At 52.0% G+C, this 26059-nt stretch overlaps 12 protein-coding genes across 12 annotated transcripts; 7 read left to right on the top strand and 5 right to left on the bottom strand.

Annotated features, from left to right (window-relative positions):
- The first annotated feature begins 265 nt into the window (after positions 1-265).
- BD324DRAFT_635605 (hypothetical protein) lies at positions 266-983 on the top strand. Its single transcript, XM_022016829.1, has one exon. The coding sequence runs from the start codon at positions 542-544 to the stop codon at positions 809-811; it is 270 nt and encodes an 89-aa protein (XP_021868641.1). The 5' UTR covers positions 266-541; the 3' UTR covers positions 812-983.
- Positions 984-3681, top strand: BD324DRAFT_635604 (Rec8 like protein-domain-containing protein). The gene is made up of 7 exons (XM_022016828.1): positions 984-1015; positions 1052-1542; positions 1598-1737; positions 1782-1885; positions 1927-2354; positions 2394-3268; positions 3319-3681. Exons 2-7 carry the CDS (start codon positions 1419-1421, stop codon positions 3475-3477), a joined length of 1830 nt encoding a protein of 609 aa, XP_021868640.1. The 5' UTR covers positions 984-1015; positions 1052-1418; the 3' UTR covers positions 3478-3681.
- Positions 3682-3797: 116 nt separating this feature from the next.
- Positions 3798-6919, top strand: BD324DRAFT_635602 (Dolichyl-phosphate-mannose-protein mannosyltransferase-domain-containing protein). Its single transcript, XM_022016827.1, has 9 exons — positions 3798-4074; positions 4216-4524; positions 4595-4727; positions 4785-5056; positions 5104-5287; positions 5329-5442; positions 5482-6273; positions 6355-6682; positions 6738-6919. Exons 1-9 carry the CDS (start codon positions 3988-3990, stop codon positions 6811-6813), a joined length of 2295 nt encoding a protein of 764 aa, XP_021868639.1. The 5' UTR covers positions 3798-3987; the 3' UTR covers positions 6814-6919.
- BD324DRAFT_635591 (putative succinate-semialdehyde dehydrogenase) lies at positions 6920-9350 on the bottom strand. Its single transcript, XM_022016826.1, has 13 exons — positions 9110-9350; positions 8953-9046; positions 8541-8910; positions 8380-8497; positions 8138-8334; positions 7996-8096; positions 7936-7954; positions 7813-7896; positions 7706-7754; positions 7544-7651; positions 7417-7488; positions 7196-7332; positions 6920-7144 (listed from the first exon to the last, which is right to left on the bottom strand). The coding sequence occupies exons 1-13, from the start codon at positions 9320-9322 to the stop codon at positions 7036-7038; spliced, it is 1671 nt and encodes a 556-aa protein (XP_021868638.1). The 5' UTR covers positions 9323-9350; the 3' UTR covers positions 6920-7035.
- Positions 9351-9405: 55 nt separating this feature from the next.
- On the top strand, positions 9406-12097 carry BD324DRAFT_144975 (putative gamma-glutamyltranspeptidase 1 precursor). Its single transcript, XM_022012013.1, has 12 exons — positions 9406-9873; positions 9915-10317; positions 10358-10461; positions 10503-10510; positions 10560-10773; positions 10813-10898; positions 10946-11171; positions 11216-11332; positions 11372-11438; positions 11487-11565; positions 11618-11916; positions 11963-12097. Exons 1-12 carry the CDS (start codon positions 9517-9519, stop codon positions 12040-12042), a joined length of 2040 nt encoding a protein of 679 aa, XP_021868637.1. The 5' UTR covers positions 9406-9516; the 3' UTR covers positions 12043-12097.
- Positions 12098-12152: 55 nt separating this feature from the next.
- Positions 12153-12611, bottom strand: BD324DRAFT_653151 (hypothetical protein; the record flags this gene model as incomplete). Its single annotated transcript, XM_022018619.1, has 1 exon — positions 12153-12611. One exon carries the CDS (start codon positions 12609-12611, stop codon positions 12153-12155), a length of 459 nt encoding a protein of 152 aa, XP_021868636.1.
- A 1030-nt stretch (positions 12612-13641) lies between these two features.
- Positions 13642-14841, top strand: BD324DRAFT_635588 (TB2/DP1, HVA22 family-domain-containing protein). The gene is made up of 3 exons (XM_022016825.1): positions 13642-14131; positions 14194-14414; positions 14466-14841. The coding sequence occupies exons 1-3, from the start codon at positions 13755-13757 to the stop codon at positions 14693-14695; spliced, it is 828 nt and encodes a 275-aa protein (XP_021868635.1). The 5' UTR covers positions 13642-13754; the 3' UTR covers positions 14696-14841.
- A 154-nt stretch (positions 14842-14995) lies between these two features.
- Positions 14996-15823, bottom strand: BD324DRAFT_583396 (hypothetical protein; the record flags this gene model as incomplete). Its single annotated transcript, XM_022013621.1, has 4 exons — positions 14996-15122; positions 15174-15242; positions 15294-15457; positions 15497-15823. 4 exons carry the CDS (start codon positions 15821-15823, stop codon positions 14996-14998), a joined length of 687 nt encoding a protein of 228 aa, XP_021868634.1.
- A 461-nt stretch (positions 15824-16284) lies between these two features.
- BD324DRAFT_653148 (hypothetical protein) lies at positions 16285-17611 on the top strand (the record flags this gene model as incomplete). The annotated part of the gene is made up of 7 exons (XM_022018618.1): positions 16285-16289; positions 16345-16557; positions 16587-16742; positions 16784-16949; positions 16985-17232; positions 17279-17376; positions 17418-17611. The coding sequence occupies 7 exons, from the start codon at positions 16285-16287 to the stop codon at positions 17609-17611; spliced, it is 1080 nt and encodes a 359-aa protein (XP_021868633.1).
- A 292-nt stretch (positions 17612-17903) lies between these two features.
- BD324DRAFT_653147 (armadillo-type protein) lies at positions 17904-20747 on the bottom strand (the record flags this gene model as incomplete). The annotated part of the gene is made up of 10 exons (XM_022018617.1): positions 17904-18176; positions 18230-18328; positions 18372-18555; positions 18595-18761; positions 18802-19182; positions 19215-19360; positions 19400-20027; positions 20064-20407; positions 20458-20555; positions 20605-20747. 10 exons carry the CDS (start codon positions 20745-20747, stop codon positions 17904-17906), a joined length of 2463 nt encoding a protein of 820 aa, XP_021868632.1.
- A 148-nt stretch (positions 20748-20895) lies between these two features.
- On the top strand, positions 20896-23485 carry BD324DRAFT_604498 (kinase-like domain-containing protein). The gene is made up of 12 exons (XM_022013982.1): positions 20896-20979; positions 21029-21564; positions 21601-21748; positions 21784-21932; positions 21971-22125; positions 22165-22238; positions 22275-22368; positions 22403-22478; positions 22518-22611; positions 22650-22938; positions 22990-23133; positions 23187-23485. Exons 1-12 carry the CDS (start codon positions 20933-20935, stop codon positions 23358-23360), a joined length of 1980 nt encoding a protein of 659 aa, XP_021868631.1. The 5' UTR covers positions 20896-20932; the 3' UTR covers positions 23361-23485.
- A 55-nt stretch (positions 23486-23540) lies between these two features.
- Positions 23541-25922, bottom strand: BD324DRAFT_643368 (hypothetical protein; the record flags this gene model as incomplete). Its single annotated transcript, XM_022017539.1, has 11 exons — positions 23541-23702; positions 23744-23903; positions 23939-24054; positions 24105-24416; positions 24456-24614; positions 24652-24796; positions 24834-25099; positions 25138-25278; positions 25314-25481; positions 25526-25653; positions 25691-25922. The coding sequence occupies 11 exons, from the start codon at positions 25920-25922 to the stop codon at positions 23541-23543; spliced, it is 1989 nt and encodes a 662-aa protein (XP_021868630.1).
- Positions 25923-26059: the final 137 nt, after the last annotated feature.

The raw sequence follows: 26059 nt of genomic DNA, 5'->3' as shown, positions 1-26059 counted from the left end.
AGCACTTGGGGGCCAGGGCTACCGACATCATCATCTTCAGTGAACTGAGGTATTTCTTGAAAGCAGCTTCGCACCCGGAGAATGTCACTCCGCAGCGACTTGGGATTTGTGCCGATCTTCTCTGCCGAAGGAGAAAAAAAGTCTAATAAAAGAAAGTCTATCCTGGAGATTGATCGTCGGGTCTGCCGGTGAATACGAGCATGGTGCACAGTTTGAAAGCACAGTCGTGGAGCTCATACCTCGGGGGGGGGGGGGGCTTTCATGACCAAAATGAAATGAAACGAAAGCCACGGCCACGGGGGGGTGAATATTCACTATTGATCCGAGTAAGAACATTCATCCGAGACGGACCCCAAAATCTCAATCTGGCGTTTCGGCTTTTGGACCTGAAACGTCATGGAGTTGTGGATCAGCTTAATGAACGAGTGCCTGGGTCTGGACATGTGTGTGGTGAGTCTAGACCCAGGTGGTGCGTGGAACGGAGAATGAAACGTGGGATGCCAATGTATTGGCTATTGGCTCATTTGCCAGCACTGCACGAATGAAGGATAATCGCGGCCAATGGAGTATGAAAAGTTCTCCGTCGCCACGCCTTCAATACCGATTGACTGACCCGGCAGTTTCACCGTTCACCGTAAGACTCCAAAAGAAGGGGCGGTGTGGGGTAAGCGTCAGTGGACTTGTCACTTTGAGTGACGGTACAGACTGCGCTTTGATGTGTCCAACCTCAATCCGTTTCGAAGCGGGTGGCCAAACGTGGGACCCATCTCCTCCTTGTAGATTCGCTCGCCTCGCCCGCTTCGACGGCTAAGGGGTAGAGAGACCTGGATACACAAGTTGCATAGTTGTTAGTCCTCAGATTCATGTCTATGTCTAGGCGCTCGCCTCGCCTCGCCTCGCCTCGCCTCTGTACCATATACTTGATACTTCTCAGGTCCATACCAACTGCAATACCTCATAAACCGTGCTCTCCCACGCTCCAACCTGCTCAATATATCTTACGTCAGATTTGCTGCCTTACGTCAGCTTCACGTCGCGTGGCTGCCTCTTACCTCTTTTGGAGGCGTCGTTGTGTGCAGGGTTGATTGGACTCGCGTCTGCTTTTTTCAATGTTCGTCACATTTTGGGAAAAAGTCTCTTTCTGTTCATTTCATGACCATTCTCCTGTCAGTCTGATCCAGAAAGTCAACGACAGATCGACCTGACTGTCTCGCTCTTCCTCTGTGTTCTGCGATTGATAGATAAACGCCTCGACACGCTCGCTGGACGAAACGGACGAGATTTTTGACCATTACAACGAGACGACCTCTTAGACATTTCTGGCGCGACGACCGACCGCCATCATTTGTCTTTCTTGCATCAACGAAATCCGCTGTGTCTGATTCCTTGTCACCTCGCCTTGCACCTCGCTATCCACCATGCTCCTCACCGAACTCATCCTGTCCAAGCGTGGACCCCTGGCCAAAGTCTGGTTATCAGCCCATCAAGAACGTAAACTGAGCAAGCAACAAGCCCTCGGTGTAGACGTGGAGGAATCGTGTGGTCAGTCGGCTACTTCTCACTCACAGTGCCATGCTGATTAGAGGTCGGGTACCAGATGCCATCCTTGAACAAGACGAAGGACCCACAACACTCAGATTATCAGGTCAATTAATGCTGGGGGTGACGAGGATCTATTCGCGAAAAGTTCAATACCTGTTGGATGATTGTAAAGAGACGCGGGAGAAGATTTCAATAGTACGCTTGACGCGCGTGAGGCAGTGCTCAGACCCTTTCTCTAGGCCTTCCGACCTGGTATTGTTGATCTGCCCGAGGACCAGATCCGAGCCAACAAGAATGCCATCACGTTCTCTGATCTGCCAACAGATTTCAACGTCATGGACTGGTAGGTCTGACCAGACCCAGACACGAGCTCATCGGTCATAGGAACTGGACAGCGCCAAACGTCGACCTCCCCGCACCTCCTCTGCCCAACTTGCGCCCAACCACTCGCGAATTCGGAGCCTACAACTTTGGGCGACCCAGAGCTCCCTCCATCTACGGTGGATCCCAGTCATCTCGACACGCCTCGCACGACGGGGAGACTTCGTCTCACATTGATTCAGGCGACTTCTCAGGCGTGGACTTGGGACTTCAATTGGACGATATGGACGTGTCGATGGAGCAAGGAAGACACGTCAGCGTTGAGCCGAGCCAACGAGCGTTCTCGAAAGAACCATCCATGCGAGGAAGTCGCCTCGGATCTGTCGGTCTGCAGGGTATGGACGACTCGTTTGGACCCGTCGACTTGGATCTCAACTTTGGAGATGACTCGCTTGAACTACCGAGACTCGAAGAACGATCTCGTAGGGAATGTGAGTGGTATCGCACATTGCCAGACCCTGATCATGTAGCCTCCGCCCTTTCTACTCCTCCACCTGCTTCTCCATCTCAAGCACAGCTCGATGTGACGCCTCGTACCGCTGCTCGAGTACAGAAAGATGCTGCACCCAAACCCAAGCGAGCTCGGTTCTTAACGGCCGATCAAGAGCTCGAATTGCCCGAAGATGCATTTGCCCTCCCTGGTGAAGATTCCGACATTTTGACGACTGAACGATTCATCGCATCGGACCTCGACTCTATCAGATACGCCGAGATGATCTCAAGACCTGACGACTATTTTTTGCCAAAGATCTTGGTCGACAATGTCCCAATGATCTACGCCGGACCACCAGGCCTTGCTCCGGATCTCGCTTCCCTCTTCACGTTCCCCGCCAATATCCTTCGCCGGAATCGTGAGGAGGAGACAACGGACCCAAGTGCGAACAAGCGACCACGACTCGAGCAAGATGTCGAGGCTGCGCGACGAGACTCTCTTCGCCTATCTGAACAAGCGTTTGACGTCGGGCCAAGTGGTTTCGAGGATCATACAATGGACATAGGAGGAGGGGAGATGGATCTTGGTGCATTCGATCAAGTGGAGGTACGAACGCCTCCGCGTGGTCAATCGCTCGCCCCGTCTCGAGCCGAGAGTTTAGCTCGAGAGATCCAATTTGGTGATTCTGGGGATTATCCTTTGGCTATGTTCGCCTCCTCTTCACGTACAGAGTCGCAAAGCATCCCCGACACGCCGACAAAGAGCGTTGTGGGCGCACCCAGGGATGACGGAAACCGAGGTGTATCCAGGAATACAGGCATGGCCATGGGACTACTGAGGCGTGAGCTCGAGGCGATCGAAGCAGAGGACGAGGAGCCAAAAGTGGTCAACTTCAAGGAGATCGCCCAAGGGGTGAGTTTCGTGTCCTGCTAGCGGTCCACCGACTGACTGACACTTTTCAGGCGAATCGACGCGCCGCTTCTGCATTCTTCTTTGAGCTCTTGGTCCTCGGGACGAAAGATATGATTCAGCTCAAGCAACCGAAGCCATTCGGCGATATCAATGTCAAGGCGAAGGAGGGTCTATGGGAAGGGAGTGGAAGTGCAGGTATCGTCGCTTGAGAAGGGTGGACAGTTGTGGTCGATCTCACCGAGGCTCGAAAGGGGAAAGAAAGGAAGCCTCGAAGTCTTTGTCTTCATATTTAATACGATCGAGTGTGCGTGTGATGTCTTTTTGACGACGAGCTTGAACAGTGTGACTCTGTGTGTGCACCATCTTGCTCTGTTTCTCTTGTTCTTGTCTATGCATGTTGACCATGTAACGAATTGACAGACACGCTGCTTGGAGTAGATACCGAACAGGATCCGAAAAAGCGCCACGTCCAAAATACCTGAACAGCAAAAAGGACGCGCGATTATACCTCGCTCGACCCGTCATTTATTTATTGATTGTCTTCAGTTGGTTGATTGCCTTTTGGACCTGTAAGGAGGAGCGAGCAACTCAAGGCATAACATATCAGGGGTTACTGCTTTTCTCACCTCCCTCTCTTCCTCACATCACGACGCAAGAATTCCGCTCGCTGGACAGCTGCAATAGATACTTGGTCACTTTCCCTGCCCTTTAGCTCCACCATGTCACTTGCGAGGAAGCGCAAGACCGAGAGGACTGAGAGTTCGCCTTTGCCTGCTCATACGCAACAGAGCTCGGAAGATGAAAAGGTGAGTCGTAGAGAGAAGATGTCTTTACCATGATCTTCCTCGCTGACGTGCTGGCTTGAACCCGATCATTGCTCTCGTCCTCACCGTCGTCCCCCTCCCCCAACCCACTCGCTCTGCTCTTTGCTGTTGTTCCGACTCCAGCGACGACCATTCAAACCTCTCCCACCACCTCCTTCCCTGCGGGCCGAGCGTTTTCAATCTCTCATCACTGCGACTGCCTTGTTCGTTGGAGCGTTCGCACTTCGATTCTGGCGAATCTCTCATCCTGATCAAGTAGTCTTTGACGAAGTTCACTTTGGAGCTTTTGCAGGTCAATACCTTCGTCGAGAGTATTACTTTGACGTCCATCCTCCACTTGCAAAGATGTTGAATGGACTTGCGGGATACCTCGTAGGATTTGATGGAGAATTTGGATTTGATTCGATCGGAGACAGTTATACAGATCACAAGGTGAGGAGGTAAGGTCCGCAGGGATGCTCAAAAAGGACATGGAGTGGGGACTTGTTAACCACTTCATCAGGTCCCATATATTGGCATGAGATCCTTTTGCGCCATCATGGGCAGTATCACTGTTCCTATCGTTTACGCCATCATGAGGGAATCAGGATACCCCATCGGTATCGCTTTGTTCTCCGCCTGGCTCGTCATGTTCGGTAAGTCTTTGAACAGGCACAGTCCAGTCGTTTGCGACTGGCTGACGGCCGGAGCAGACAACGGACACATTACTCAAACCCGATTGATCCTCCTTGATGCCGCTCTCGTCCTCTTCATGGCTCTCTCCCTCTACTGTTACGTCAAATTCCATCAACAGCGATACCGCGAGTTCTCCACTTCATGGTGGTTCTGGCTCGTCGCAACTGGTGCAAGTCTTGCCTGTACCCTCGGATGTAAGATGGTCGGTTTGTTCACATTTGCAAGTATCGGCGTGGCTGTCCTCTGGGACTTGTGGATGATCATGGATATCAAGAAGGGACATCCGATGGTGAGTGGCCTTTCTGCTGCGGCAGTAGCTCATTTCGACATCACCAGTCGTACGTCTGGAAGCACTTTTGGTATCGTGTCGTTGGTCTCGTCGTCATCCCGTTCATCATCTACCTATCCTTCTTCTGGATCCATTTCAAGATCCTCATCTACTCTGGTCCTGGTGACACATTCATGAGTCCGGCATTCCAAGAGACTCTGCAAGGCAACGAGTTGCTGCTCAATGCACAGGGCGAGTTGCCATAGCGGCAGCACTCACTGACTTCGGCACAGAGATCCGATACTTTGACACTGTCACTATCAAGCACAAGGATACCAAGGCCTTCCTGCACTCGCATGAAGCAAACTACCCCTTGCGGTATGATGACGGTCGAATCAGTTCTCAAGGTAAGTCTCTAGCGAATGCGTCGAACTGACAGTCGTCAGGCCAACAAGTCACATGCTACCCTCACAACGACACCAACAATCACTGGCAGATCCTGCCAACGAGGGAGATCCCAGAAACTGGCCGAGGTCGTGTCGTCCGACAAAACGACGTGATTCAGCTCTTGCATGTCGGCAGTAATACCATTCTGTTGACTCACGACGTCGCTTCACCCCTCATGCCCACAAACCAGGAGTTCACGACCGTCTCGAAAGAGGACGAACCGAATCGCCACAACGATACCTTGTTCCAAGTCCAGATTATTGATGCCCACGAGGGGGAAGCTTGGAAATCTTTGGCTGGCCACTTCAAACTCGTTCACATCCCTACAAAAGTCAATCTTTGGACTCATCCTACCCACCTGCCAGAATGGGCCTTTGGACAGCAAGAAGTCAATGGAAACAAGAGTCCAAACGACAAATCCAACGCATGGTTCGTCAACGATATCATCTCGGATGGTACCGGCAGAGACTTCAAGAACAGAACGGCCGTAGTCGAACAGAAACAGATCAAAACTCGATCTTTTATCAAGAAATTCGTCGAGCTTCAGATCCTCATGTTACAGCACAACGCAGGATTGACCAGCGAACATCCCTACGCCTCTAGTCCGGTCGAATGGCCTTTCTGTCTCAGTGGAATCAGTTTCTGGACGGATGGGAAGACCAATCAACAGATTTACATGATTGGGAATCTGATAGGATGGTGGATCTGTGCCGTGTCTGTCTCGGTTTTCATCGGGATCTTGGGAGCTGATATGTTGGCGAGAAGAAGAGGGTTGGATCCCATTGAGGATGGTGAGTGAGGTGGATGCACCGCGAGGCTACCTGTCCTCGCATCTTGCGTTCAGCTAATTGCTCACACCCTCTGTCCTTTAGGCATCCGCAACAGGATGTACCGCAATACTGGTTTCTTCTGCGGAACCTGGGCGTTCCATTACTTTCCCTTCTACCTCATGGCTCGTCAACGATTCTTACATCACTACCTCCCTGCTCATCTCGCTTCTGCCCTCATCGCAGGATCGGTCCTCAACTTTATCCTTGTCGAGACTGTCAATTACCCCATTTCCGTGGCGGGTCAAGCAACTCGACTGAGACCCATGGTCAGGGCCAAATTGAATGACAAGGCTTTGGCGGTATTGATGGGTCTGTTATTTACCGTCGTGGGTATATGGGCATACACTGCGCCTTTCACGTATGGCTTGACGTGAGTCCTTTAACTTGGTATCCTGAGATAGAACTTACGCTGAGACGCTGGATAGCCTTACGGAGACTCAAGTCAGTGCGAGAAAATTGTTGTCTACTTGGACACTGCATTTCGAAGCCAAGGAAAACTGATGAGAGTGGGGAGCACTGAATGGAGCATAGCTGCCGGCTGCAATGTGATGCCTCACCTTGAGCCAGGCATTCATGAGAAGAAAAAGCACTACCGACCTGTCATAGATGTCTGCATGAACATATGCAAGGTCACAATGCTACAATCTGATTCTCGTGTCCGACTAGTCGCATAGATACAATCTTTCTTTTTGGCTCTCATGAGTGCCTAGAAATCGCCTGGGTTCATTCCTGCTTTGACCCGACGGCAATGTACTTCGTCACAAGGTACTCTTCCGTTCCTTGATGTCCACCTTCTTTACCGTACCCAGATTCTTTGACACCTCCAAAGGGTCTAGGACACGGTCAGACAAGAAGAAGTCCTCAGGAATCCTCAAGCACTCACATGACGGGCTGCGATATGGCGCCAGTATTGGCACCTACTATGCCTACTTGTAATGCCTCTGCGACTCTCCATATTCTATCGGTATCTTGAGAGAAAAAGTAGCCTGAAAGTCCCACTTCGGCATTATTGGCGAGTCGCTAGAGCATGGGCGACGTTAGAGATGCGTGTACGGAGGAGGGCGAGGACGAGGGCGAGCGGCGCTTATGTCCGGCAATTCTCACGATGACTTCTTCCTCTGAAGAGAACTTGATCAAAGCTGCTAATGGGCCAAAAGTCTCTTCGGCAGTGATCAACTGTGATGAGAATAGTGTTTATGAGCCAGTGGCCGAAGGTGACTTGTTCACTCACACAGTCCTGAGGGACATTCGCCAGGACAGTAGGTTGGAACATGTTTCCAGAGAGCTTTTTGCCTCCAGCGAGTACTTTGGCTCCCTTTGATAGGGCATCATCCAGATGCTATATCAAGACAGTGAGACCATTTGCTGGACAAGCTGACTTCACCCGGCGTACCTGTTGGACCTTGTCGACTTGACGGGAATGTATGAGTGGTCCATGAGTCCTGGGAAGAGAGACACATGAGCGCGGGCCCCCAATGGTGCCTCAGAGAGCAGCCTCACACGCCGTCTTCGAATCCAGATCCTACTTTGAAAGCTTTGACCTTTTCAGCCAAGGCCGAGGCGAATTCATCGTATATCGCCTCACTTCAGGGTCAGTAAATGAACCGAAGCACAGCGACTCACTGAACGTATATTCTATTTGCTAGATTCGATCAGTCTGGTCCGATCTGGTTGAAGACCCACCACAGACGCAGGTCTGTCCTGATCCTCTGAATTTACTGGCGATAGTTCCCGCCACCGCAGTTGGTAAATGAGCATCCTCAAAGACGATCAACGGCGCGTTCCTAAGATCCAAATGAGCCAGACCTCCACGTCAATCGCTCACCCGCCTAACTCCAAGGAGAGCTTTTTGAGCGTATCGGTGGCGTTCTTCGCGAGCATCTTGCCGACCTTTGTAGATCCAGTAAACGAGACCTTTTTGACTAGTGGATTCGTGGTGAGCTCCTCTCCGACCTCTTGAATATGTTTGTGTGTCGTGACGACATTCAGGACTCCATCAGGGACGCCGGCTCGACTGGCAAGCTGAGAGCGAGGGTCTTAGTGAGCCTTTCAGAGCTGCAAGCGTACCTCGACTAGGGCGAGATTTGTATATGGCGTTTCGGCCGGTGTCTTTATGACGGCCGTACACCCTGTAGCAATCACGGGACCCATCTTCCTCGCTATCATTCCAGCTGGAAAGTTCCACCTAGTCCGCGTTAGCCAGCTACAACGACGAGTCAGAGACCCACGGCACAAGCAAAGAGCAGACTCCAATGGGCTGCTTGATGGTAAAGTTCCTAGTTCCCGGCATACTGCACGGTATCGTCTCTCCATTCGTTCTCAGTGCTTCACCCGCGAACCAGCCAATATATCCCGCCGCGTAGGTCACTTCAGCATCTGCGTCGGTCCAAGATTTGCCATTCTCCCATACAATCAGTCGTGTAAGGTCCTTCCGATTGTCAAGGATGAGCTGGTAGAGCTTCAAGAGGTACCCGTGTCGGTCGTTCGGAGTAGTCGTCTTGAACGTTTGGAATGTGTCGTGAGCGACTTTGATGGCTTGTTCGGTGTCGTTACGGGTCATATCGGGGCAGGTACCGATAGTCTTCCCAGTAGCAGGATCTATGTTGCTTAACATATCGATCGTTTTCAAGTGACACTCACCTTCAACGTCAAACGTCGAACCATCCTCGGCCTTGGCGGACTTGCCGCCAATGACTCCATGTGTAATGAGCAATGTCGGGTCGTCTAGGCCAAGCTGGGGAGAAGCAGCGTCAGTATTAAAAGACGGCATGCCTCTTTGAAGCTTTATGGCACCTACTGGATTCTTGCTGCTAGTCTTGGGCACGTTCGAAGCGTATCTTCTCTGCGAGACGACGACATTATGCCCGGTGTGCCAGGTGAGAGGTCCAACTTTTGACAGGGCAACGAGACTGCTTGACCCCTTGACCGGACAAGAGCTGTTGACGATCACTTTAGACTGCCTCTGAGGCCGTAACAGAGCTCGTGAACACCTTGCCAGAGCTCTCGACATCGTGTTTACCGTTCAGAGCTATTCGACATCCCATCTCAAACGTCATTCAACTCGCATTCGGCCCGGCGGTCGGTCTGTCGGCGGTAGCCGCCGTGTTCGGATCTAGCATTATAGGGGAAGCCCGAATCAGTCCTTGTGACATCCTACCGTTCCTCTTGTCTCTACGCTCGTGAAGTGCAGACGGGACAGCAAGAATGCCTTCCTCATCCTCTCGTGAGGCTCAGGATAGAGCAGAGAGGGAGAGACTGCTGCCGAACGAGAACGAGCGCAATGGTCCCGACAATCAACGAACCCCAAGCTCGTGGTGGACTCCTCGAATGTTTTCCGGGTGCAACGATCCGAATTCGGTAGAGGAGGACGAAGAGGATGGTGTACCATCACGCTATCCAAAGCGATCAAGCAGCAAATTCTGGATCCAATCCTCGACTTACCTTGTTATCCTCGTCACTGGAATTTTCCTGGGTCTCGTGGCGTCAAAGATGCACAGAGAGATCAAGGCGTCTCGAGGCAACGGATTCCCCACAGAAGCAGGATATCCCAAGATACCTCCTGTGAGTCGGAACGTTGGGAAAATAAGCTGAAGATCCACTAGCCGAGCGGTCTTCCGAGACCTCCCGCATACCTTGTCAATGGGACACACGGCGCAGTCGCTTCCGAAGAGGTGACCTGTTCGAACCTTGGTCTATCCATTCTTAAAGATAAAAACGGCACGGCTGTAGATGCCGCTGTCACTACGGCTCTATGCGTCGGACTCCTGAACGCCTTTGCATCTGGTATCGGAGGTGGAGGTTTCATGGTCATTCGAATCCCAGAACATTCCCCGCTACCTCACCACAAAGCTCGAGAGGCCGGGATCTGGGCCGTTGACTTTAGGGAGACGAGTCCGGCCAAAAGTCAGAAGGAGATGTACGGGGAGAAAAAGGCAGGAAGAGTGGCTGCTCAGAATGGCGGATTAGCCATTGGCGTGCCTGGAGAGCTCAGAGGTCTGGAAATGGGTACGTAGTCAGCCTCTCTGGACTGTTGCTTACGAGCTAGCACACGAGATGTACGGGACCTTGCCTTGGGAGGAGCTGGTCATGCCTGTCGCTGAGCTAGCTAAACGATATCAAGTTAGTAGAATCCTAGCGAAGCGTATAAGGGTAAGCTGAGTCCCTGCCATGCGTGATGCTGACAAATGTAGTCCATGGGGTATGTAATTGTAACGCTGACATTCTGGCCTGTCTGACAACTCAAGCAGTGAATCCTGGATGAAGAACTTTGACGCGTGGAAACAAGTCTATGCACCGGATGGTCAATTCGTCGTCGAGGGCGATTGGATCGCACGGAAGAATTATGGAAAGACCCTCGAGACAATTGCCAGGCACGGCGCTTCTGCCTTCTACGAGGGTGAAATAGCCAAGAAGAGCGTTAGGACCATCCAAGGATACGATGGAATAATGGATGAGGAAGATGTTGGTCCGATAGTATCAGACGGAGCTGACGGTTCGCAGCTCAAGAGCTTCAAAGCTCGTCGATACCCTGCCATTCATCAGACATACCATGGGAAGACGATCTATACAACCTCGGCGCCAACATCGTGAGCACCACGGCGATAAGGGCTTCGGTGCTGATTCCTCTATTCAGTGGAGGTGTCATGCTTGGAATCTTGAACCTTCTCGAACCGTACAACTTCCAAGAGTCATCTTGCCTGGATTCTCACATCAATCAGCATCGCCTGGTAGAGGCCATGAAATTTGGATTTGGGGCCCGATCGGAAGTCTGTGATCCTGCCTTTGCGCAAAACGCCTCAAGATTCGATGAATTTTACTCGAAGGAATGGGCAGACGCTATCCGACCCTTGATCACCGATGTTAGTTGTCTGAACCAACCTAGACCTTCTTGCTGAGCTTTTAGAACACGACACACGACTACAAATACTATGGTCTCGTTCATGACACACCAATTGATAAAGGAACTACGCATCTCAGTGTCGTTGACCAGTGGGGCGGGGCAGCCAGTGTGACCAGCACGGTGAGTCATGAGACCGCAGGCCGGGGCTGATGGTGTCAGGTCAACGGAATATGGGGAAGCAAGGTCATGGATCCTGAGACGGGTATCATCTTCAACAATGAGCAGGGTGGGTGTGATTCACCCAACGTCATCACGGAGGCTGACGGAGATGCAGACGACTTTGCAATTCCTGGTGCAGCGGATCAGTTTGGCCTCCAGCCCAGCCCTTGGAACTACCCGGCACCGGGGAAGAAGTGAGCCAAGATCCATCCTGAGAAGCAAGTCTGACCGTGCCATACTGCTAAGACCTCTCTCGTCCACCGCTGCCACTATTATACTCAACGACGATGGCTCACTGCACGCGGTTTTGGGCGGCTCCGGCGGATCACGCATCTTCCCTTCCATTGTTCAAGTCATTCTAAACCTTGAATGCGGATACGACATCTCGGCAGCGATCGAGAGACCGAGAATACATAATCAAATCGTCCCTCAGATCACTACGATCGAAGTAGGACCAGAGGGGGAAGACAAGGGGTTGTCGAAGTCACTCAGAGCGAAAGGTCACGAGTTGTTGCTGTTCGACGTCAATCTGGGTATCGCAGAAGGTAAGTGGCCTCCGTTTCATGGAGCTGAGACTGACGTCGCCGATAGTGCAAGGAGTCATCCTGGACAATGGAACTTTATGGGCTGCTAGTGATTCAAGGAAGCATGGTGTCGCCGCTGCGTACTAAGGCACTTGGGCGAGTGTGAATCAATCTCGTGTGGGTTGAGATGCCATGCATGGGATCATACGGAAGAAAGCCAACATACTATGCCTGCTACGGGTCCGTCTCGCGCCGCCTCAGCCCGAGTCGCTTTCATTGCACTGGACTGATCGAACTACGGAGGATTCGCGAGAGACCTCATCCTCAGGTATGGTGGGTAGGTCGAGGCTGGCGAGACGGCCTCGAGGCCGCCTTGAATCAAAGCTCCGAGCTTGACCGTCTCCTAACTCCTCATCAGCCATTTCGACATAACTGAGAGTCCGCAGATTGGATCTGGCTTGTTCGAGGGTTGGATGCGTGGCTTCCACCGAGCCTGTCTTGGTGTTTGATTCATCCTCTTCCTGAGATCTGACGGAAGATTCATCTTCGCCATCGTCATCCGATGCAGCTCGGGAACGGGAATCCCATTCTTCTTCTGAATCTGGAGGGTTCCAGACGTCTTCAGGAGGAGGCTGAGGAATCTCTTCTTCTTGAGCGTGGGTCGTCGAGCTATGGGACTGCCCATCGGGAGTAGAGTCCTCTGAGACAGTCGACATGATGATGTCTGACCAAACGTATGCTGATCAACAGGATCGAGCATCAGCCAGCTGGCGGCGAGCTTGTATCAAACAACCCCGATTTCTTCTGTGTCACTGCAATGGGAGAATCGGTCACCGAAGTCGCTAACAGCTGAAAGGATGGTGCAGGATCCTTTCAATCATGTCTCTCAGAATGGATTGGTCTTCTGCTGGCGAATTGCGTCGCATAGCAGTCAGTGGCAGCGTCAAACGTCGTTGTCAGCTCTCATCAATGATTCGCACAGACTCGGTGGCGAAGGCATGCTTAGACCCATTAGCATGTCGATAGCGGGGCAAAACTCTTTGATCCGAGCTCTCACTTCTGCATCATCACCTCGACACATGCATCCTGAATTGAACTCTATCAAATTCATCCGGACACCGTGTGACATTCCTCTTCCCATCGCTTATCGTGATCTACTCCCTTCCTTGTGCTATGAGAGCTATATCCCGGCCACCTCCGGTCTTTTGAGATTCTAGGACTGAGAAACTCTTGCAATCCTGCTTGCGAAATCGCTCCAGATGTCACTGGAAGATTCGCTGCTGGGATCACTGGGCAGGCCTCGACTGAATGACTGATTCGCGCGTGAACGACTGTACCGTCCCCGACAGCGAATTCGGCGGGGCTGTTGGAAGGAGCATTCTTGCCATGCGTATCGCTTCGAACGGACAGATGGCTCATCGCCTCTATCGCGGATGCAGTGGAATCTTCGTCTCTGCCCATCGTATCAACGTCAAGAAAAGCTTCTGTTCAGGCGATCAGCGAGGGCTGCTTTGTGTGATGTGAAGGAGAGAGACTGTCGTCCTGTGGGGATACGGTGGAGCAGGACAGACCCAGCGCAGTCATGATGGACCGCCCTCTATCCTTTGTGTCATGATGGACCCTCTATCCGTTGTTCGAAGGCGCCACTCTGCCACAGTGATTCCAGAGAAACTCACTGGGGTGACGTAACCCCGAAGGGCAATATGACGCGTTTGACGCTGACATTTGGCGGGTGAACTGGCGGAACAAAAGTCCTGACTCTGCCTTCTCACAGCTGACACATAGCACAAGCTATCCTGCTCAACAGCATATCCATCTTCTCTTATCGGGCTCAACTCAATCTCATCTCCCTCCCAATCATGGCAGAAGACGCTATCAATGCTCATCTCGAGCCAACTTCGCTCCACCAAGAACCTGCCACGGGAACCGGTGGGATCCCTTCGCTTCACGCAGGCGTTACTCCTCAAACTGGGGCCTCGACGACTTCGGGTGGTGCCGGAGCGAAATCATCCTCACGATCCACTCCAACCGCCACGGGTGTCAGACAGCGAGTACACGCTCTTGGTGATCAGCTCGATGCAGCCACCGATCATCCCGCTGTCAAGAATGTCAAAGTGACAGCGCAGAAGCAGGTCTCAAAACTCAGAGAGGTCTTGGGAAGGTCACCTCCTCTCGTCAATCTGGAGCGAAGCACTGGTGTCGACCGGGTCATTCTCGTCGTAGGAGGTATCTTAGCGTGAGTTCAGCAAGATGACCAACGTAGAGACAAAGGGAGGAGTCTGATACTGTTCGCCTCAGATACATCCTCGTCATCCCTTTCAATTTCTTGGGCCTAGCTCTCCCCGTCACGACCCTCCTGGCTCTCGTCCCTCCCAGCTTCATTGCTTTCGGTATCCTGGAAGAGAAGACCTCGGCCGCCAATGAAGCCGCCACCAGAGCCCTACTGAGCTACTTTGTGGCGTTGGGTTTCATCCAGTTCCTTGAATCCCTCGCTGCGGGAATACTTTACAGCAAGATTCGTGAGCCAGACAAATCCACTCACTAGACTTTGCCGCTTACTCAAAAGATAGCTCAATACTACACACTCAAGCTCGTCTTCCTCGCGTACTTGTTGCACCCCAAAACACAGGGAGCATTGAAACTGCACAACATGGTCTTCAAGCCATTGTTCATTAGCAACACTGGATCCTCGTTAAAGACACCTCCCACTGCTCATGCCTCTGCATCCTCAGCTTCCAGCCCCACTGCAGCCGCCTCGCCTTCTCTCGGTAGCGGCAATGTGCAACACACTGCGGAATGATTGTAACCGAGAAAAAGTCAGATGGTGATGAATTAGCGTGATACCTATCGCGGGCTCCTGTCGATAGTGGCTCCGGTCTGCTTAACGCTGACTGTCATGATTATGTATCTCATGTACTGCCTTACGATGCGGATTCTACCAACGAGTTGGGACGTTGATGAGCTGACCCACTGCTGGGTATATATTCATGCGAGATATACAACAGAACAACATTGCGCAAGGGGTAACTCAGGCTTCGTCAGCTTCTAATATCTTTTCGTCAATCTCCTTCAAGACTTTGTTGAGCTCCTGTGGACAAGATCAGCGAGAACCGCTGGAATGCAGAAAATGTGGACTTACATCGTCATTCGGTTCAAATTGCAGACCGTCAATGATGGCTTGTCGAGCGTCCTCCAGACGTTCCAGACCGAGCAAAGCACGAGCTTTCCTGCGAGCCTAGTAAGAAAAGAGGCGGGAGCGATGAAAATATTGACCTCACCTGAAATGACCTTTGCCCCAAGGTCTCTTGAGGGCAACAACGGCTTCCGCGTCCGCCAAAGCGTTTTGCCTAGAGTCTGTCAGCATGTGATCGGCCCATCTCTGATCTCGCGATGCCCACCATGCACCGGCGATGGCAAAGGCAGCCGAGCGATTACATAAAGCAATAGCTGTTTCCTCTCTCGATACGGCAGCTAGCTCCCACGGCGCTCTTGACAACGCCATGTCTGCCGATTTGGAATAGTGCTGGATGGCGATCGGGAATTTGCCCTCTTTGAACGCGGTCTGAAGAGGCTATCAGCATGGACTCGAATAGTGACTCACGTTTCCCTGTTCCTTCATGTTTTTGATCATCTCCGCTCGTTGAGGAGGAGGTTGGACATTGGGCGGGGGAGGGATAGCTTCATCTGGAGCACCTCGCAGAAATTGATGCATATAATTCAAACCGTTAAAGTCGACTCCACAGGCTTCACAGATCGATTGCTTATGCTCCGGACACACGGCAATAGTGTTGATCTGAGGCGGCTGAGAGTTGGGAATCTGAACATTGGCGAGGAAAATGGGTACAGGATGATGCGGTAAAGAGTCGAGTAAGGTTTGCATGGCGGGGTTGACGGGAATCTGCATGGGTGGACCCATACCGGGTGGCATCATGCCAGGTCGAACTTGCATAGCTTGAGGTGGCATACCTTGGCCTGGCATGAGCGGCCGCATAGGCATCGGCATGGGAGGTACTTGGGCCATCGTGAAGGGCCTTTGTAGCGTAGGATTCGACGGTGAGTGTCCCAGGTATTTCAGATTGCCAGCAAGACTTGAACGGCAGGGAATCTGCTGACGTAAGCTCAGAATACACGTGGCAATAACGTAAAGTGGCAAAAATCAATGATTGATCTTTTCAACGCGACTGGCAATAACAAACAAGCCATCTCTCTCCGATATTGCTTGCCGTTCTCCCTTTCATTCCTCCAACTCCTGTGTCTTCCTGTCCGTCTTTGGCCTTTCAGTCTCTCGGTATACAGTGTGACCCACTTGACACCAGCTCAAAGCCCCGCAGAAGTCTGTGACTTTGTCGTCCCTCCTGCCCGTTTTCACGAATTCGCTTCGGATACACCATGTCGTCAGTGGGATTTCCTCAACATTACAAAAGCCACGTACTGACTTTGTCGCCACAGTGATACCCAGTACAGTGGCTCGCTGCTGAACAAGCGCAAGGCTGAGCTCTCCGAGATTGCATCGAGTCTAGGGCTTGCAGATCCAGATGCAAAGATGACAGAATTGATCAAGACGATTCAAGATCATCTCGAGAAGAATGAGAAGGACTTGATGTCAACGCCAAAGTACAAGGGCCTCTACGTCAGGAAAGGGCGAGTAGTGCTCGTGGCTCCGTGACATGTCAAGCTTACAGTACCCTCAGCCGCCATCACGACACTGAGACGCCTGCGCCGGAGGTTGTCAAAACCGTCGAAGGGACTGTCAAGAAACCTCGAAAATCCATGAACAAAGCTTTGGACAGAATTGCGGATGCTATTGATCCTGCCAACATTGCCCTGCCAGAAAGTCCTATCAACGTGTGCGTTGGAGGACTCAGGTCATGACTGATGCTTGTGTCAGCTCCAAAATCCAGCACGAAGCTCAACAACTCTCCAAGGCACTCGTCCCCTCGAACGGACTGCCCAAGGACGTCTCTGTGCGCGCTCGACAAGTTTCGAATAAACTCGTCAAGATTGGCCGGGATTCCCAGAGTCGAGTAGACAAGGGTGTCAGTCTCTTGCGGGAGGTGAGCAATCCTTGACTTATCCCGCTCACCACTAGTATCTCTCTAATCCTGAGCACATTGTCGCTTCAGCCCTCGCAGTCGAGCTCGCTTTCCTCTTCGCTCATGTGTTGCAATTTTACGACCACACCATCTTCTTTCCTCCTCCTGGCGGGGCCTCGGGAACATTCCCCTCGCTCTTCCATAGCTTATTCTTCTGGATGCCGAAATTCCATTTGGACATGCGAATCCCTGATGCCATCGGTCTCGGCTACAGGGCTGAAATCTGGCCAGCAGTCTCTTGGTGGTGCGTGTAGGGAAGGAGAACTTTGACCCGGCTTACACATCTTCAGGTTCAGCACCACCGTCCTTCCCGCTTTGGCTGGTTCTACGGTGATCACCTTTGGAAAGACCCACAAGGCGCGCTCAAGTCACGCCGGTCGAGGAACGAGTGAGCTAGACCCTGCTTTTGCTCGACTGACACCCTTCCAGCATCTCAATCTGGCCTTCCTCGACCCGACCCATTCACCTTCGCCCTGTTCCGCTTCGCTCTGCTTCTGTACCCTCTGACATCTGCGGCACCGTCGTCGCTCGTGGATGCACTGGAGATGTCTGGCAACCTTCAAGGCCGTGCTCTCGGAGCTGGTCTTTTGGCCATGCTCCTTCTCGCTGAAAGGCTGCAATGACCTTAGGCTTGTTTTGCGTCTTTGTTCCGTAGAATACGGAGAGTGATGTTTCGTGCAAGGACAATCAGAGGACATCTTTTCTTGGGCTCGAATGATGGGATAGGGCAACTGTGAATAGTATAATCGATCCTCTACAACCCTTTTGTCGTCTCGTTTATAAAAGATCCATATCTTTACCTGGAGATACCGGTCACACTGCTAGATGCGGTGGACAAAAAGCGCATGTATAACATTCTGGACGAATCCGAATTGAGCAGCGAGGTGAGAATGGGACACAAGCGTATTCGCGCGCTCATCTGACATCTATGGCTCGGGTAGGTGTACCGGTCGGCGAGGTGACCCCACTCTCTCTGCTCCGCTCTAACACTTCCAACAGGTTCGTAGCTGCGTGACACACATCAAGAGATGGATTATGATCGGCTAGATTCTTTAGTCTCCCTTTAAGACCATAAGGACCGAGAAGGTCTACGACAGCTTGACGAGGTCGACGGGATTTGGCATTGGTCTCGACGAGATGTCTTAGGCATCGCAGTGCGGGGATCTTGACGGCATTCTCCTTTGCATTCTGTGTTTCATGTCAGCATATTATCCTCACCGGACAGGGGTCACTGAGCGTACCAAAGCCTCAGATAGGAGATTCAAAATCTCTGGCCGAGAAGTCATCATTGCCCTAGCCTTGTCATTTCCTAATGCGAGATTCGAGAACACGAACAGAGCCTATGTTGCCGTCAATAACGTCCCGCGGAAAAGTCCCACTCACCGATACTCTCAATTCGGTGTTGCTGCCAGTCCCAACCGCTTCCTTGAGGAGATGAATGGTGTCTTCCTCGCCGAGATGATCTACGGCTTTAGATATCTCGGCAGGTGTTGCATCAGCGAGGATATTCTGCAGAATCTCCATTGCTTGTACGCGGAGTGGCAGAGAAGTGGTCGAATCGATGAAACTGCCAATGATTAGCCTTGATAGACTTGAACCAGCTTACTCTCTCAGCGAGGACCAGGTGAGAACAGACATCACTTGGCTCTTCAGACTCTCAAGCCCGTGGAAGACAAGGTTCTTCAGAGCCCACAGAGCGTTCAATGCCAGTGGTTCCGAGGGTGAATGTGTGAGGCTGCACAGTAGTTCCAAACCGCCCTCTCGAAGAAGTGCCTAATAAATATCAGCGGCCGCTGTTTGCACCCCAGCTCACCATTTTGAGAGGAGAATAATCAGCTATGAGATTGCACAGGGTCGCAGTAGCGGCGACTTCAACGGTATGGTCCTGGCTACCCTCCGCATCGTCTTCTCCAATGGAACTCGGATCCTTGGCCAACTTCGAATGATTTTCTACTTCCCTTTTGAGCGTCATGATGACTTCTTCACCCACGCCGCTATCGACCAGACTCGTCCGCAGGATAGCGACTGTCCTTGATAGAGCTCGAGTGAGTTGACAGGCGGCAGCTCGGACACCATAGGAAGGGTGAGACAGACATTTGAGTATTTGGGGTAAGAAGGCTGGAACAGCTTCGGCAATCATGGCTCTGGTCGGCTCGTGCTGGAATGACAGAGCAGCTAGAGCCAGCAAAGCGGCCTACAGTGAGCGGAGCACCATACCCGACACACCTCTTTGCCTCTTGACGCTACGTCTATGCCAAAATCTCCCCTTTCAAGGCCTTTGTCCACGTCAAAGTAGAATTCCATAATCAGTGTCGAGCAACCCTGATCCGCGGCGCTCTTCTGAAGACGTGCGTCGTCGGATACGAGAGCAGCTGGTTATCAGCAGGCAGCTGCCGATCCTCTGAGCTCACCCAGGATGAAACATAGCTTCACTTTCTCTTCCAGTCCCTCTGATCTCAAAAGTCCGACAACCCCCACCAGGATCTGAAGCGTCATCACGGCTGATCGAATCCTCTCGACAGATCTGGAGCCTTTTTCAGCCTTTACAAGATTGGTAAGGCAAGCTGCAGCTGCGATCCGGACGGACGTAAAGTTTGAGCGCAGGAGGTCCACCAGGATGGGTACAGTTCCACTTTGATCCTTTTCTGCTGATTCATGTTGGTCCCCTGAGTCTGGCGTTCGCGTACCACTCGGACTCCATTTCCGGACCAGGTTTGCAAGCTTAGGCTGGCCTTTGACAGTCGCAGCGACTAGGTCGAGGATCGCTTCGAGGTATTTTGCATTAGATTTCCGTCCAGGGACGGCAGTCGTCGTGGTCAGACTCTGTAAAAGATAATCCACAACGACAGGACAAGAGCCTGGCGAAACGCCAGGGCAAGTCTCACCGTCGAGAATATATTCTGGGGGAGTCCATGAGGCCAGAATCCTGCGATGATATGGCAGCGCGATGAGTCTGGCGAGAAGTTGAAAGAGGGGAAGCAGGGTTTGAGGATCTCCGTCAATATAGATCAGTGACAGTAAAGAATCAAGATTATCCGGCTGAAAGAGGTCAGAACAGCATTTGGACGAGCTCACCTCAAAGATCAGAGGTAGAGTCTGAGACACCATATCGCTCCATTCTGGACCTTTGCTGCTGGCCACACCCTTCCCTTTCCGACTCTGGACACTCTGTTCATCTTCCTCTCTCATCAAGCCGGTATCCACGACCTTTCTCTCCACTCCCACTCCCCATGGCTGGCCCCAGATAGTATCTGCAGTCGAAACAAGGATATTCCGCAAGGCTCGGAGGACAGGAGCGAGTAAGCGAGTACCGGAACTTGTTGGAGAGCCAACAGATCGACGATTGATAGAATTGACCAGATTCAGCAGGTGAGCCGGAACCTCTGCGGCGAGTAGCGGTCGTAGTGTCAGAGGGCCGACTTGAAGGGAATCAGTATGAGGGACGAGGAACCAGACATGAGCTGCTCACCATTTGCTAATGAAGCGAAAATAACGACCGTCTCGTTGATGATGTCCAGCTGCGGTTTCCCAGCACCGATGGATGGAACTCCAATGAGTCCTAGAAGACTGACTACGTCAGATTGATGCCTCTGTCTCTGTCTGCCGACCCGCTTACAACTGGATCAGATGCTCATCCTGTGCAACTTCGACCTTTCTCCAAGTATTGCCGATAATGGCATTCTTCAACTCCTTCAGCTGTCGCAATGTTTCATCCTGAGTCGATGCAGACTCCAGCCTGCTGAACGTATCCGATGCCATGCTGTCTTGAGATTCTCCAACTCGTGCTCGTGGAAGTCTAGCCGAGACGTCCGTCCCCCTTCGACGATGCGACCTGAGCTCCGGTCTTTACGTAAATCCAGCAACACGCCCTAACCCGGACTGTCCGAAATACCGGCGCAACTCCTTAACTACAGATCTCGTCAGACGTGACTCAATGTTCGGCAATGGAGCAGCGGATGGTGCTTGGAGGCATCGAATGGCATCCTATAGGGTAAGAGAGCATCTGCGCGTGACTGAATGCTGATTCACTCGGTGTTTAGCCAAACTTCCAACCAGTTGATCCTATACCATCCGCCTTCACATGCCTTGTCCGTGCAACCTCATCCAACCTCTTCAGCAGCATCCTCATCCCGTCCGCGGCCCCTACTTCTTCCCTATAGGGCTGATACAGAAAGCGATGACCCCATCGAGACTATCCGAGCGACGTGCCCGTACTGCCAGCAGACGCTGCCCGAGCCAACTGCTGCTCTTTTCAACCATTCGAGGTTCCAGCATTTGCGGAGTGATTCAGCTGGATCGTCTAGCACTTTTCCTGGCGGCGAAGGAAATACAGTGACTGGGGGATACTTTCAAATTCTGGAAAGAGCACATGAAGGTTCAAGACCACCATCTCCACGGTTGCGAGAGAAGAGCCCCAGTGTCACGCCACAGCCAGAAGTTTCAGACAGTGATGAGCTGGAGGACTTACCGGGAAAGGGATACTATGAAAGGTTCTTTAGAGAAGAGTCAAGGCTAGGCATAGGTGCTGAAGGAAGCGTTTACTTGGCTACTCATGTCATCGGCGGGAACGTTCTCGGTGCGTCCTGCGGCGAGGCGCTTGTTGACGTGATAGGAACATATGCAGTGAAAAAGATTGCCGTAGGGACCAGCAAGTCTTACCTCGTCAGAATGTTGAGAGAGGTCCGGCTTCTCGAGACACTAAGGCACCCGAATATCATACCATACCATCATGCCTGGATAGAGCACACCAGATTCTCCTCGTGAGTTATCATGAACATTTTGTTCTGATGAACAGATTCGGACCCCCAATAAACGCCCTGCACGTCTTGATGATGTATGCCACGGCTGGGAATCTCGACTCGTTCCTCATCACACGATCTCACTCTTCGCAACCATCTCGACCTGATTTGACTGCGGGTGACATTGCCGACTCCGAGTCTATTGGTAAGGCGCACTTGGCGGACTTTCGTTGATATCTTCAGGACAGCTGCCTCGAGCGGAGCGAATCAAAGCGTTTAAAAAGCGTCGCCAGAGTGGTAATAATCGCAAAAAGGAGGAGACCCGAGGAGTCTTGCTCCTAGGTCTCGAAGAGATCCTCACGCTATTTGGGGATATCGTCAATGGTCTGGCGTTTTTGGTGAGTCAAGCACACACCCGACCTTGCTCACCCCTGCAGCATGGCAGCTCTATCCTGCACCTCGATCTCAAGTGCAGCAATGTTCTCCTTCACTGGGACGATGGGAGATTGATGTGAGCAGACATATCGGGGCATCAATTCACCTCCAGACCAAAAGCCATGCTGTCTGATTTCGGCACCTCCGAGGAGATGCTGCGCGGGAAGAGGGAACGAACGGGTCACACGGGTACAATGGAGTATATGGTGAGCGTGGACCATAAATCCAAGCTTACTCCAGGCTCCTGAAACTTTGATGATCGATGGTAAAGGGTCATATCGTCCTTCCGACTCTCACGCAGACATGTGGTCGCTTGGTAGGTCTTTCTAAAGCGTGTGATCCCCTGACGCCCCAGGAATGATCCTCCACAAGCTGCTATTCTTGCATCTTCCGTATTCCGATACAGATGATTTTGAACAACTCCAAGAGGAGATCCTAGCCTACCAAGGGTAAATAGCTGCCTATCGCCATGGTCTGATACCTCCAGCTTTATGCCCTCCGCCGAATTGATCGATTCATGCAGGAGGCGACATCTTCCGCGGGATCTGCTCCTCGTGTTGTCCAGTCTGCTGAATACTCTACCTGAATCCAGGCCGTCAGCGGAAAAGGTCCGAGCCGGGATACAGGGCCTAGTCAGTGACACTTCACGACCTGCACTGACACCTCAGACATCGTCATCGTCCTTGTCAAGCAGGCTAGGGGGCCTGGTGACGAGGTTCAAGGGACCCCGACGTTCCGAATCTGAAACGATGCAGAGGGAAGATTCGACAGACCGGGTGAGATTCCAGTACCATTCGGAAAATTCGAACTGACGTGGATGTGATCAGAAATGGGAGACGGTATCCCCCGTCAGATCCATGTTGGCGTTACCCAGTCCACCTCTGGAGAGCTCGAACAGGGTCTCTCCGTTCTTTGTCGATAAACTTTACGATCTGCGACGATTCGCGTACATTTACTTGTTTGTCATCAAGGTGAGCTTGGTGTAGAGAATGGAACGACCCATCCTTACCTTGTACTCTTGCAGATGCTGTCATTCAAGTACGGACTCTATCCAGCGAGCACCCACTGGTTTTGGACAAATTCGCTCCTCTGTTTCGATATCTTGACATTTCATACGGGTTCATGGTCGTCCGAGATGGTCTCGGACGCTGTTCATCTGGCCTTACTCTTGTATTGGTGGATCAACGCCAAAGTGTGATCGAAAGCCAGCTCTGAGTCTATCACTTGCAAGACTTTTCGCGATCCAGCATTACCCCCCCCTTCAATAACGTTGTAGCATTCGCGGCACGTCCGGCGACTTGTATTATGTGATGTACATGGACTAATCGTCATCATACAAAGGTGCCCACTATGGTGGTACACGATAAGAATAGCCAACCTAAAAGTCCTCCTCACTACCCTCCTCCCAATCCAAATTCTCCATCATTGCTTCGCTGTCTTTGTGGAGCTCATCGAGACCCGTGAGCTTTTCCAAATAATCAACTTCATTGAAAGCCCGTATCAGCATGTCGAATGCGTCTTTTCTATAAGCGTCGACGACCTGAAAGGCCCATCAGCTGGAGCTAGAATCTCCAGACCTACAATGTTTGAACATCCCGTACATCTGTCATATGCCGCACCTTCGATCAAATGCGTCTTCCATTGACTGAGCTGGCCGCGCAGTTGATGTGGGACGATACCGAGAGGCGAGCCTGCTTCTTCGTCGCGATAAGCATCGGTGACTTCGGCAGGAGCGTTGATTCTAACGTCAGCATATCCTTTGTTTCGAGCTCTCACCCAAGCGGATGCTGCACAAGCGATGTCAAGAGCTCGACCGCGGTCGCCGAGGCGATCGGTGCTATACCAGGCCGGGTGACTGTGCACATTTGATCAAGCGTTCGGTCGCTCAAGGACTGCAGGAAAATGAGCTCCGCGACAAAGTCTGGACTTGGGTAGGGCTCACATCCGTCGGTGCAACGATGTCGTTGCAGTAATAACAGCCTAATCGCTTGCCCTGAGAGCTTGGCGAAGCTCCGTGCCTCATGACAAGGTACGAGTCGAAGCCCAATGCAGCATTGATGACAATCTTGTTCTGACTGGAAGAAATGACGGTAGGCAGCCATCTGGACTCGCGTGAGTCCATCAAAAGGAAGATCGCATCATGAGAGGAGATTAGAGACTCGAGCTGGGCGACGCTTGCTTTGGTTTCGGCGATAGAGGCAGATGGGATTGGATGGCCAGGCATAGGAATAAGGAAGGAGTGAGCGTTGGCGTTCTATGGAATCAGCGGTGTGGTCTGAAGAAGAGCACTCACGACACCGGGGAAGATCCTCTTGAGGTGATCTGCGGCACATTGTGCTTTGGGTTTGCCGCCGTCCAAGCAGTCCTCAAACTCGAAGAGCGGTTGACGAACGGGGTTGGAATATGAAACCCGAGCAGAATCGACAAATGTTATGTTTCTGACGCCCCAGCCCTGGTCATCAGCAGAGACAGTACAACAGACGACCAACCATTAAAGCCCTTGCGACGTAGCATCCCAGAGTGCCTGCTCCAAGCAAGAGACACTTGGTAGACGCGACCTTGTCAAGTTCCAGTGTCGGCATGATTCGCCATCGCATCAGCTTGAGATTCAAATCCACAGCTTGATCCGCGAGTCTGTTACAGTCAGATGGTCACCATACCTCGGACATACCTCATTGGATCCATCATAGGTCCAAGATCCGCCACTCTACTGGCCAGCTTGCCCACCTTGTTCCTCTCCCACCCCACTGCTGAAGGCTTGTCACTTGTTTCCGGACTGGGTAGGCTGGCTCGACAGACGCGGCTTGAACCGGCTCGTAGACAGAATACCGTGATAGATGAGATGGAATGGACTCGGTGGAGGTAGACCAGGATATTACGCAGAGGCCAACCCGGAGCGGATACAATAGAGGAAGGGTCGTGGAATGCCACCGTACGCTGTACCTCAGCGTCATCTTTCTTATCTCAAAACACACCTCCTCGTCTATGACTCCCTCGAAGAAGCTTTTGGCGGAGCTCAAAGGGCCAGCTGAGCGCTGACCCCGAGGCCCCTTGATAAGGTACGCGCCGTCACTGAACGACATGTTCTTCGCGAGCGCTCGGATCTCCGCGACGTCCTGAAGCGTCAGGAGAGTCCGAACGTATCTCTCACTACTTGTTCCGCCGCTTGAAGCCCTCGATCCTCCATCTCCCAAGCTGGCTTGGAGACGAGTGCAGGAAATGCGAACCAATAATGGTAGACATATTTCTTTAGGTCGGCGAATGTGACGAGTAGGAAAGGATTGAGGTTTGGCGAGTCCGTTGCGAATGAGTCAAGCATCTAGGGCCATCAATTTATGAAGAAGAGGATGCTGAGCCGCCCACCTCGTCTACTATCGAGTTGAAAAGGTCCTTCTTCGGATCAGTCGCTTTGAATTCTTCTACTGTATTGAAATTCTTGAATACCCCTTTAAGCGATGTTGAGCCCAGCGGAGGTCTAAACGAATGAGAACCTCTTCTCTTCCGAGGATTTCAAGGCTGACCTCTCACCCTCCTCGCCGAAAGCTGCTGAGCCTAACCCGACGGACCCATCGACCCCTATCAACCCCTCACCACCCTTCGCTTCTCTGTCGGCAATCTCTCTGCCTTCCTCCAACCAAGCAGTGATAGGTTGCCGCGTGTCATCCAATTTGAGCTTTTCAAGCTTGAAATTGTTCAACGCAGACCAGAATGCAGGCGATGGCTGAGATGATAGAGGTTGAAATTGTAGTATGGTTGGCATCTCTGTATATGAGCAGAGTGGAAATGAGTGGTTGAACTGTGACGCGCGCTCAATTAGCCGCCGCCATCATCGGCACTGGCCGCGTTTGAATCTGAAACGAACGCTTTCCAATCTGGCTATAGGAATGTATCTGTGTA

Source organism: Kockovaella imperatae (assembly GCF_002102565.1).
Source record: "Kockovaella imperatae strain NRRL Y-17943 chromosome Unknown BD324scaffold_14, whole genome shotgun sequence".
Lineage (NCBI taxonomy): Eukaryota > Fungi > Basidiomycota > Tremellomycetes > Tremellales > Cuniculitremaceae > Kockovaella > Kockovaella imperatae.
Note: the sequence above shows the minus strand (reverse complement) of the source record. Positions and strands in the feature narration are given on the sequence as shown.